General features: G+C 48.9%; 1 protein-coding gene across 1 annotated transcript; it reads left to right on the top strand.

Annotated features, from left to right (window-relative positions):
* The first annotated feature begins 317 nt into the window (after positions 1–317).
* On the top strand, positions 318–8293 carry TBR1 (T-box brain transcription factor 1). The gene is made up of 6 exons (XM_047082176.1): positions 318–1009; positions 1600–1754; positions 2126–2247; positions 2821–2979; positions 4117–4178; positions 7435–8293. The coding sequence occupies exons 1-6, from the start codon at positions 318–320 to the stop codon at positions 8291–8293; spliced, it is 2049 nt and encodes a 682-aa protein (XP_046938132.1).
* The last annotated feature ends 3766 nt before the right edge of the window (positions 8294–12059 follow it).

Genomic DNA, 12059 nt, shown 5'->3' with positions numbered 1-12059 from the left:
GTCGCGACCAGGAGCCAGGTGATTATCCTAATTAATGTCTATCTAATTAAATTACTGTCAGCAGTTAACCAATGGCAGGAGCCGTTTCATCGGCTGCACAAGCAGCAAGATCAAAAGTGAGCCTTTTCTGATTGCTGCATAGTGTCAATTGGCCAATCTCTTCTCCCAGGGAAAAAAAAAAGTAAATCAAACCTTTGAGAAGCATTTGCTGGTTGAAGTGCTTTCTGTCTAGTGAGGGGGTCTGTGGATTTCTAGTTTATGATAAATAGGACTTTAAAAACCAGGGACAGGAGGGCGAGTGTTCAGGTTCTAGAGCTATGCAGCTGGAGCACTGCCTTTCTCCTTCTATCATGCTCTCCAAGAAATTTCTCAATGTGAGCAGCAGCTACCCACATTCAGGCGGATCTGAGCTTGTCTTGCACGATCATCCCATTATCTCGACCACTGACAACCTGGAGAGAAGTTCACCTTTGAAAAAAATTACCAGGGGGATGACGAATCAGTCAGATACAGACAATTTTCCTGACTCCAAGGACTCACCAGGGGACGTCCAGAGAAGTAAACTCTCTCCTGTCTTGGACGGGGTCTCTGAGCTTCGTCACAGTTTCGATGGCTCTGCTGCAGATCGCTACCTCCTCTCTCAGTCCAGCCAGCCACAGTCTGCGGCCACTGCTCCCAGTGCCATGTTCCCGTACCCCGGCCAGCACGGACCGGCGCACCCCGCCTTCTCCATCGGCAGCCCCAGCCGCTACATGGCCCACCACCCGGTCATCACCAACGGAGCCTACAACAGCCTCCTGTCCAACTCCTCACCGCAGGGCTACCCCGCGGCCGGCTACCCCTACCCACAGCAGTACAGCCACTCCTACCAAGGAGCCCCTTTCTACCAGTTCTCTTCCACACAGCCCGGACTGGTACCCGGCAAAGCTCAGGTGTACCTGTGCAACAGGCCCCTCTGGCTGAAATTTCACCGCCACCAAACGGAGATGATCATCACCAAACAAGGAAGGTAATGCTACATTCTTGGCAGTCGCTGTTCCGGGCACGGCCCGGGGGCAAGTGCGCCGGGTTGTGACCGCGCCGGTAGCGATGATTTGGGGTCGGGAGCGGAGTGGAAGGCGCTCTGGTGCGCCCTGGAGTTGGCTGGTTTTGGAAAAAGGGAAGGTGGAAGGTATAACCGCCGCGGTGAGGTTGGTAAGGGGATTCCCGCGCTAGAGAGGTGGTCTGAGAGCCAGTCAGGGGCGGGAGAAAGGAGAAAGAGAGGGAGAGTCCCGGCCTGCGGCTGGGAAATCGGAGGGACGCAATAACGGCCGGAACCGAGGACAGGTAGAGAGTTGCGGGTCGCCAACCTCACTCTCCACCTGGGCAGTGACACCTGCCGACTCCCCACGCCAGCTCGCCCGCCGGTCTCCCCGACTTCAGCCCCACTTCTTTTCCTCCCCCACCGCCCCTTCTCTAACCCAGCAAACATTCGCTCATCGACGCTGGGAGAACAAGTTTTGCTTTGCTATCTGGCGCCGCGCTTCTTGCATTTAATCTTTAACATTTATGTTTTTTTTTCTCTCTTGTTTTCTCCCCCCCCCCCCTTAATTTAAATAGGCGCATGTTTCCTTTTTTAAGTTTTAACATTTCTGGTCTCGATCCCACGGCTCATTACAATATTTTTGTGGATGTGATTTTGGCGGATCCCAATCACTGGAGGTTTCAAGGAGGCAAATGGGTTCCTTGCGGCAAAGCGGACACCAATGTGCAAGGCAAGTCCTTCCAATTAACACATTTTCCTGACACTTATTTAGGTGAGAATGATTAATTAAAGCCTTTGTGGACTGGCTCGAGAGACTTTTAAAACGATCGGCCAATGACTTCTAAAAGGAAACGAGGGGGATAGGGGGACAGACTGAGCAGCGAGAAGGGGGAGGATTATGCAAAAGCTATTTTAATCATCTCCAGTTAATAAGGAGAAAGCGAGGCCTAAAAAAAAACCCAGCTAATGGGCCTCACTGTGGTATAAGGTGTGTGTGTGTGTGTGTGTGTGTGTGTGTGTGTGTGTGCACGTCCTACGTGGTGAGGAGTTGGGACTGGGCAGTGCCCCGGGCATATGTAAACAACGTATTTCTTTCTCTAGGAAATCGGGTCTATATGCATCCGGATTCCCCCAACACGGGGGCTCATTGGATGCGCCAAGAAATCTCTTTTGGAAAATTAAAACTTACAAACAACAAAGGAGCTTCAAACAACAATGGGCAGGTCAGTGGCTCAAGCGCTCCTCTCTCTCTCTCTCTCTCTCTCTCTCTCTCTTTCCTTCTCTCCCACACATGTCCCTCACTAACGTTCAGTCCATTAGTTTACATCAGCATGAGAAACTGGGCATATGTTTCTTTGCTTCATTAAAAAGACTTTTTAAAAATTCTATTTCTATCCTCCTATAAAGTTGCTCTTGCCCTCTGCCCAATTCCCGAGTTCCCGGCCTTCCCTAGTACTGTCCAAATACTTCATTGATTTTGAGAAGGAACCCCCACAGGACCTGCTTGTTGTAAAAATCTTTGTTCCTCCTAAATAAGGAGGGCTAGGCGGATCGGGAGGACCCGAGGATCAGGCAGTCGGGTTCGGTTTTCCTCCCGTGCTCCGGTGCTCTAGGCTCCGGGAGGAACGAGGGCTGGTGTTGCCCCAGCCAGCCAGTCACCAGCCAGGGGAGTCCCGCGGTCAGGTAGCCGGGGCGGCGGGCTCCAGCCAGACCCCGCGCGGCCCGCAGCCCCAGCCCCGCGCACGTTGACCGCGCTAACGCGCCGCCCCGCGCTCCCTTTTCTCTCCGCCGGACAGATGGTGGTTTTACAGTCCTTGCATAAGTACCAGCCCCGCCTGCATGTGGTGGAAGTGAACGAGGACGGCACGGAGGACACCAGCCAGCCCGGCCGCGTGCAGACGTTCACTTTCCCCGAGACTCAGTTCATCGCCGTCACCGCCTACCAGAACACCGATGTAAGCAGGCCTGGGGGCTGGGCGCGCGGCGGGCGGCTCCCGCTTCCCCCGGCAGCGGCCCGCGTCCCCGGCGGTGCCCCGCTCGCACTAACAGCAGCAACAGCTGGTTCCGCGGCGCCTTTCGGGCGGAGGGCGAGGGGCCTGCCGGGCGCCTTCCCTGAATCCCTTGCCGGTGGGAAAACGCTTCTTGTTCGTCTCCATCGCGGGTCACACGGGCCACCTTTGAGGGGCCCAGGATTTCGAGGGCCTCTTCTCTAGGGAATTTTAAGTCAGTTCTCAAACTAGAACAGGTTTAAATCTCCTTCCTTCCTTCCTTCCTTCCTTCCTCCCCTTCTTGCTTTTCCTTTCAATCCTTCTTGCCTGTAGGAAACAAGCAGACTTTCCCCTGCATTTTATTCTTGGCAAGCTTTGGCATTATCTTAAACAAAAAATTAAAGTATCCGAAATAAAAACATCACTTTTGGGGGGAGCAAAAGAACAGACACATTCATATATCTGGAAAGTACAATAAATCAAATTCCCGGAAGCCTTGGAATGAGTTTTTTTTTTAGCACTTGAACTTCAGAATTTGTAAGTTCACGAAAACTTATTTTACTTCTGTTGATTTCACTGCTAGGAGTGATGGTGGGTTTTTTTTTTAACTTAAATGAAAGTATCAGAAATGAAAATATGCATTTATTTTAATTTAAAGCTGGTTTTTTAAGATGCAGCTAGGAGTTCTTGGGGTTATGAATTAGAAATGACCAACTTTTAAAAATGTGGTGAAATGTTTAAAATAGGCAATGTTTGGTGATGAATTCAAGTGCCCCTCAAAGATTTTTGTCTTTTTATAACGAGCATTTTTAAAATGTGCATTTGAAGTGACTTAGAACACATAGGAGAGCTAGTTGAAAGCAAAGCTTTAGTGTTAGCATCATTAACTTAAACATGTTCCTCATAACTTTCATGATGCTCTCTCTTTTCTCCTTTCCATTCATTCCCTCAAAATCTTTGGGTAGGGAAACCTGGCTACTTAATGAAATTGCAGGCCTTAAGCCCTTGTAAAAAAAAAGTGGTGATTTATTTGCAACACCTAATCCACCTGTATAGAAGGTGAGATCTTATTCATCTTTTCTTTTTTTTTTTTGTCTTATCCAGATTACACAATTGAAAATAGATCACAACCCCTTTGCAAAAGGATTTCGGGATAATTATGACACGTAAGTAATCTTGCACCTTCCTTCTCAAGTAGTTGTGGAATTGGGCTTTAGGTCAAAGGTGGATGGTCGTGTACAAGGCTTTTGGAAGCTGGCGTGTGTGAAGACAAGGTGTCTTTAAGGTTTTCCCTTTCCTTTTCATGGGCTCCCCTTCTCTCTGCTGACCTTCTGGCTTGGTACTTCTGTAGTTTTGGTCAAAGATTTCCTCCACTTATTTCTGTCTTTCTTATGGGTTACAAAGTTGGTGGCGGGTCTCTGGGGCTGGCTGGCTGGGGGAGCTGCCCTGGTTCCCGGGTGCACGAGCTGTATGTGGCGCTGCAGGTGCTCAGCTCAGATTGTCTGTGTCTGAAACCGCCCGATCCTGCCGGAAAGTGCATGTGGCTCTGGCAGTTGTTACAGTCTCCTTGGCATATGTGGCTTTTATTTACCCGTTTTCAAGTTTTGTGTAATAGCTTTTCCTGTGCAAGTTTACTATGGACTGAATAAAAATGTGCACCCACCATAGGCAAGGTCATGAGCAGAGCCACTGTTGCAGTTATTTAAGGCTTTGGGAAGGACCCAGGTGCTGTTGCTGTGTATTATTTATAAGCTTCAAAAGAAAAATATTTCCTTTTATCCTTTGCATCTAGGCGTGTTTTAATTAAATGTGTTGGTACCCTTTTCTCCAGGCTTCCCTTACCTATCTCCATTTCTTTTCTATCAAAATGCTGTTCTCTGGGGGCAACGGTAGATGTAAACTTAGTGCTTTCTGGGTTTGTTCTTGCATTCTTGCTCAGAGTTCAGATACAGTGCCCAAGAGTTCAAATACTGTTATATAGAATATATATATATATATATATATATATATATATATATATCAAAATCTAAATCTGGATTATAGGAACCCCCCACTTTTTTCTGGCCACAAAAGAGAGGGGTACATAAATTGTGAATTTCATGGCTTGCATTAAGTGCCTGGGATAGAGCTACAAACTTGAAGTTCTCTTTGACCAGCAATAGATGAAATTTGTGGAGAATTAGACAAGTGGCTGCTTCTATTCCATCTCCAGGTAGATTGCAAACTTCCCTCCTGGTATTTTTATAACAAATTGAAAGGAGAGTCATTGATATTTCTGTCTATATCTGTCATGTGCCTCCCCCAAAAGTAGTTCTGAGGAAGCAAGCCTTGTCAAGATGATTCCCTAGAATAAAAACTCAGCTACTCTAGTCCTCACAACCTAAAAATGTGGACCCGGCACTGTGGAAAGTGTGTGGCCCAGGAGACCAGAGATATTGGTCTCTGTACTAGGGGGTCTTGTGGATTTTGAGCTTTTAATTCTGTTGTGAACATCTGTTCCAAAGCATTTTATTTTGCACAAATCAGTTCGGTAATCCCATGTGGGTTGGGACCTGGATGGGCATCTAAACTGTATCTTTTGCAGGCTGCTTTTTTCTTCTTAAAATATTGTGGTGGTAAACAGAAGATATTTGCACCTTGCTGGTTACGTTCCCTTCCTGCCTCCCTCTGCTTCTCTTATTTGAACCTGGGATTAAATTTCAGGAGGGAAATTTTGTAGAGTGAGCAGAATGGACTTGAGCAGCAGCAACATTACCCTCATCTGCCCTCCTCTGGCTGACTTCTGTTGGAAAAGTCACTTCCTTTTGATTCTTAAACTGTGTATTTTTCATAAAAACGTCTTCATCTATACAAACGGACAGGTTTTTAGGGGGTAGGGGAGAGCAGAATGGCTTATGACACCCACCCTTTCCCCTTTTATGTTGAATTTTTTGGGCATGGCTCACTTTTGGAGAAACAGGGAGAGCAATGAGGGTTCAGGGGGGACTAGAGGATTGCTTGGCCACTCACCAGGGAATCTCCTCCCCAAGGGATTAAGGTCTGACAAAACTGAGGCTCTCTCTCAAAACAGCGTGTTGATCAAAGATTAAAACGTTTATGTGTGAGCTAAATAGAAAGGGAGACATGTGTCTATGTGTAGGAGAAAACACTTCTACCAATCTTGATCCAATCTCTGGTTCTCCCTCAATTCTAATGGGATTTTCTAGGCCCAGGGCCTACAGTGAATCTTTCATTATTTTACCTAAGGTGATTCCCAGGAACACAATTTCTGTCTGTGGGCAATTATTTAACTTCCCTTTGCCTCAGTTTTCTCATCTGTAAAGTGGGATAATAATGCTACGTAACTGGGAGGATTGTTGTGATGGTCAACTAAATTACTATCTGTACAGTCCTAGATAATGGTGCCTGGCACATAGTCAAGTTGTGTAACGGTTAGCTATTATTAGTGGGAGATTGCTTAGAGGAGGTCGGTAACCACTGTTAAGAGTTTGCCCCTTAGGTGTTTTTTGGTGTTTTTTGTTGTTGTGGGTTTTTTTTTGTTGTTGTTTGTTTGTTTGTTTGTTTTTTACCAATAAAGGTCAAAAGCTAGGGAGAGATCAGAGTAAAAAACACGTTTTCTTGGAGCTCCTGGCTGGCTCAGTCAGTAGAGCATGCGACTCTTGATCTCAGGGTCCTGAGTTCAAGACCTACCTTGGGTGTAGAGCTTACTTAAAAAAAAAAAAAAGTGCACCTTTTCTCTGTAAAAGAATTGTATTGATTGATGACTTTGTCTCTAAGTAGTAATTCTTGTTAGTATTGGTAGAGGTGGGGGGTAAAGGATCACCTGGGGGAAACAATGGACAGCAAGTACAGTAGAGGCTTCCAGCAGCAAGTCTTCAAGTCTCAGAAGACTGGTGAAGGCCAGGCTTCCATGATTACTACCTGGACAGCCCGAGTGTGTGTCAAATGGAAGAAAGTGTTCTTAAAAGAGTGAAGAAATGGATATCTTGTTTAGAAATTTTGCGCAGAAACTCTCACTACACAGGAAAGGCCCACAGGGCAAGTAACACCGTAGTCCCTGGGCGAATCTGCCCTCATGTTTATAAATACATTGGAGAAGTGGGATGAGTATCCCCTGCTGTGCTCTGCTCTTTGATCCCCCGTGCAGTTGGTGAGAGAGAGCGAGGGAGAGGGAAGACTTCCTCTTGGTCTGCATTTTGCTTAGGTTCCTGTATAAGTACATTGATCCCTCTACAATTTCACGATTTATTTTGTTTTGGGGAGGACGCAGGTCTGTGACCTTTCGTCTCTCTCCATCCTGGACGGCAAGTTACAGATGGACAGTGTGGGGGTGGGCCACAAGTGGAGGTGACCTTCCCTTCTGCCTCCCGAGGGGACCTCTCGGCCACCCCTCGGTTCTCTCTCTCTCTCCTTCCCTCGCAGGATCTACACTGGCTGCGACATGGACCGCCTGACCCCCTCGCCCAACGACTCCCCGCGCTCGCAGATTGTGCCCGGGGCCCGCTACGCTATGGCCGGTTCTTTCCTGCAGGACCAGTTCGTGAGCAACTACGCCAAGGCCCGCTTCCACCCCGGTGCGGGCGCGGGCCCCGGGCCGGGCACGGACCGCAGTGTGCCGCACACCAACGGGCTGCTGTCGCCGCAGCAGGCCGAGGACCCGGGCGCGCCGTCGCCGCAGCGCTGGTTTGTGACACCGGCCAACAACCGGCTGGACTTCGCCGCTTCGGCCTACGACACAGCCACGGACTTCGCGGGCAACGCGGCCACGCTGCTCTCGTACGCGGCCGCGGGCGTGAAAGCGCTGCCGCTGCAGGCGGCGGGCTGCACCGGCCGTCCGCTCGGCTACTACGCCGACCCGTCCGGCTGGGGCGCGCGCAGCCCCCCGCAGTACTGCGGCGCCAAGTCGGGCTCGGTGCTGCCCTGCTGGCCCAACAGCGCCGCGGCCGCCGCCCGCATGGCGGGCGCCAACCCCTATTTGGGCGAGGAGGCCGAGGGCCTGGCCGCCGAGCGCTCGCCGCTGCCGCCCGGCGCCGCCGAGGACGCCAAGCCCAAGGACCTGTCCGACTCCAGCTGGATCGAGACGCCCTCCTCCATCAAGTCCATCGACTCGAGCGACTCGGGGATTTACGAGCAGGCCAAGCGGAGGCGGATCTCACCCGCCGACACGCCGGTGTCCGAGAGCTCGTCGCCGCTCAAGAGCGAGGTGCTGGCCCAGCGGGACTGCGAGAAGAACTGCGCCAAGGACATAGGCGGCTACTACGGCTTCTACTCGCACAGCTAGGCCGGCCCTGCCCGCCCGGCCCCGCGCCCCGCCGCGGCCCGGCCCCCTCCCGCCTCCCACCCCCAGCCAGCCCCTCGCAGCTCTCCCCAGCTCCTCCTCCCCACGCCCCACCTCGCGCACTCCCTCATTTCACTTGGCCCTCGAATACCGTCTGCGACGAATAAGTACAGGTCTCCGAGTGCGATTTTAACCTTTTTTTGCACAGCAGTTTCTGCAGTTAGCACACCGACCTTCAACTTTGCTGTAAACCTTTTGGTTTTCCTCCTAACTCTTCTTCTGTGAAGTTACACTCCTAACAAGCCTCCTCCCTCTCGTCTTTTTCTCACCCTCTCCTTCTCTTTCTTGTAATGAAACTCTTCACCTTTAGGAGACCTGGGCAGTCCTGTCAGGCAGCAGCGATTCCGACCCTCCAAGTCTCGGCCTCCCCATTAACCGTAGGATGTTGACTCTAGAACCCGGACCCACCCAGCGCGTCCTTTCTTATCCCCGAGTGGATGGATGGATGGATGGTAGGGATGTTAATAATTTTAGTGGAACAAAGCCTGTGAAAATGACTGTATATAGTGTTAATTTACTGTAACGAATGGCTAGTTTTTATTTTCATCGTCAAGGCACAAAACCAGTTCACGCTTAACCTTTTCATTCGTTTCTTTTCCTTTCTTTGCCATTTTCTCCACCCCCCTCCACTTTAAAATTTTTTCTTGTGAGATAATTAACAATATTCTAAGAGGCTCTGGAAACGTGAAATACTTGATAGATAATGATGGGCTTCTCACTTTCCCTCAATCCGTTGCATGAAATAATTGCTCTGTGCTCTAATGCACACACATAGCTAAGGAGAATCCGACCAAACACCTGTAAAGGATAGGTGTCTTGTTCATAGGCAAGTCGATTAAGTGGCATGATGCCTGCAAAGCAAAGTTAACTGGAGTTGTATGTCCCTCCCCACTCCCCACCCCCCCCCCTTCTAAATAGAATAGCTCGACATCAGCAATATTATTTTGCCTTATTTGTTTTTCCCCAAAGTGCCAAATCCATTACTGGTCTGTGCAGGTGCCAAATATGCTGACAAACTGTTTCTGAATATCTTTTCAGTCCCCCCCTCCACCTTTATATGCTGTAAATCTTTGTAATGAATATCTACTAATGATATAGATGACTGAATTGTTGGTAACTATAGTGTAGTCTAGTGAAGATAAATTGTGTGAGTTGTATATTTTACTGCATTTTAGTTTTGAAAATGATTTCCCTGCCACCTAGAAACAGCTGAAATTTGACTTCCTTGGGAAAACACTAGCATTAATGCAAGTAAGACTGGTTTTTTCCCCTCTTAAGTCTTGTTATATTTGATAAGGAGCATTAATCCCCCTGGAAATAGATTAGTAGGATTTCTAATGTTGTGTAGCAAACCTATACTTTTTTTTTGTATTTTAAAATTAATGTGAAATATGCATCATACACAATATTCAATCTAGATTCCAGTCCATGGGGGGATTTTTCCTAATAGGAATTCAGGGTCTAAACGTGTGTATATTTTGGCTCTTCTGTAAATCTAATGTTGTGATTTTTATATTTGTTTCGTTTTGTCTGTGAACTGAATAATTTATACAAGTACACACTCCATTGAGAAACGTTTTGTTTTTTGCTCGTTTGTATCGTCTGTGTATAACAAGTAAATAAATCTGGTAAAACGCTATGGTGTTTGAAAGCAGTTTACAGTTTGAAAATAATTTATTATAGGTGATTACTTTTAAGGGTTAAGGAAGAATAGCCTGTTCCCACTCCAGGATGGGGCAGTCTGTTTAATGGGAATCACCTCCCATTTCCCACTTAAATTTGTTTTATAGCAGTACCAGTAATTACTTTTTCCTTCTTACTTACAAAGTACTTAGTTCCCTATGAGTCAAGTTTCACTTTGTTGCACTTTTTTTTTTCCCCCAGGAAAACGTAGGCAGTTCCTCATCATAGCTATCTGATTTTCTCTGAAGTAGGAAATAATGCGAGCAGGAAAAGGAGGGTCTTAAATAAGGAGTTAAGACAATTTCTTTCAATTTCACAGGCGGGAGGCTTTGGGCAAGAGTAGGGTGTGATTGAAATGCATGTCAAAATAGGCTGTTGACCACAGCTTTAGGCAGATGTCGAAAATCCCGATCTTTAAATACGAGGCCTTGGAGATGGGTGGCGAATCTGTAAATGCAAACACAGAATGGCCTACATTTCTTGAGTGGATTGTTTCGGGGGGATTGGGCGGGGCTGGAGCGGGGTAAGGACTCATTGAACAAACTCGGAACGGTCGGTATTCAGGCACTGAGTTTAAAACTTGCTTTGGGAGGTATCTGGACGGTTACCACTCCATCTCTTCTACAGTGGAATTCCTGGGCCAGCCCTACCCAAGCCAGATCCCTATCCCTTGAGAACGAATGCAGAAATGTGGATACCCCAGCGTGTGGGGGGTGGGGCGGGGAGGGGAGGGAGGTCCGCTGCGTCTTAGTCAAGGAGTCCGCAGAGCGCTGACTTTATTTCGTGCAGGAGCGATTTTTGTACTTTTGTCTCCAGAGAAAGGAGATCCAGGAAAGAGGTTGAAAATGGTTCAACATTCTTGCTTAGTCTGGGTCAGTCTCAGGTTATGGGACTAAACGTACCACCACCTAGAGATTGTCCCGTAACCCCTTTGCAATTTGAGAGATGCAAAGGGGCTTCAAAGTTCCAATTAAAATGAAAATTGAGAGGGGGGAGCAAACCCGATTTGTTGTCCCTGGGCAATTTCGCCACTAGACGGCGTTCCGCGGAGTTTTGTCTGCCACACCGAGAGGAGATGGCTGATTTTCCTTTGTGTTTCTTTCACCCTTCCCACACCTAAGACCTGAACGAGAGGACCAAAAGTACAAAACACGGTGCCTGTGTAGCCAGAGAAGTTGAGCAGTGTACTCTTGTAACACCCCACTGGGTCTGCGCTCCTGTGACCCGGCCGCCCGATGCCGCCGGGGAGGAGGCGCACAAGCGGTCAAGGTCCCGAGGGCGCGGGGTGCGGGGGCCGCGCTCGGCCCCGCCGCCCTCGGGCCACAGTCACGGCGAGCAAAGGAGCTGCTGTCATGTGTGGAAACGAAGCTCTCAGCAGCCGAGGATAGATTTCACAGGAACGTAGTGCCTTGTACCGAAAGACGCACTTTAGCTGCTATTAGGAAGTACTTCAAAAAATTGGGGAGGTCGTTTCCCTTGCAGCTCTGCCACCATCTCCACCATCTGCTGTGTGGACTGAGTCAGCGTGAGGTAAATTTGCAGCTCCGCGCTCCTCTCGGAGGCAGTGTGCTTTCGGGTCCCTTTCAAGCATGATCAGTTTTACTGGCTTTCAGTGTCTTGGGTGTCTAGTGAAGGGACACCGTCGCTGTGTCTGAGAAGCTGCTGCTGTTCCAAGGAAATCAGAGTTTGGATTTGGGAGGGCCTGTAGCAACCAAAGTTCGCGTCCCGGGTTAGATTTCGAGTTGCCTTTTCTCCGTGAGGGTAAGGGTCAGGCGAGGACGGAATCCTCCCCGCAACCTGCAGATATCCTCAGTTTTTAAAAGTGTGTTTTCAACGGTGTATTTTCTAAAAGAGGCAGGAAGAAAAAAGGCGAGCGTGCGGCGAGCACTGCATTCTGGCTCACGCCTTCCCGCCACTCACATTCCGCGCCATCTTAACTCACTTGCAACCACCCGCTCGGGGCCGAGTGCGGTCGCCTGCGGGCGCCGCTCTAGCCAGGGGAGCTGTGCCCTCGGTTGGTACCTCT

This window comes from Lynx rufus, unplaced genomic scaffold (assembly GCF_022079265.1).
Source record: "Lynx rufus isolate CCGP_SWC_20201006 ecotype Redwood Valley unplaced genomic scaffold, mLynRuf1.p SCAF_2, whole genome shotgun sequence".
Lineage (NCBI taxonomy): Eukaryota > Metazoa > Chordata > Mammalia > Carnivora > Felidae > Lynx > Lynx rufus.
The sequence above is the reverse complement of the archived record's forward strand: the minus strand, read 5'-3'. Positions and strand labels throughout refer to the sequence as shown.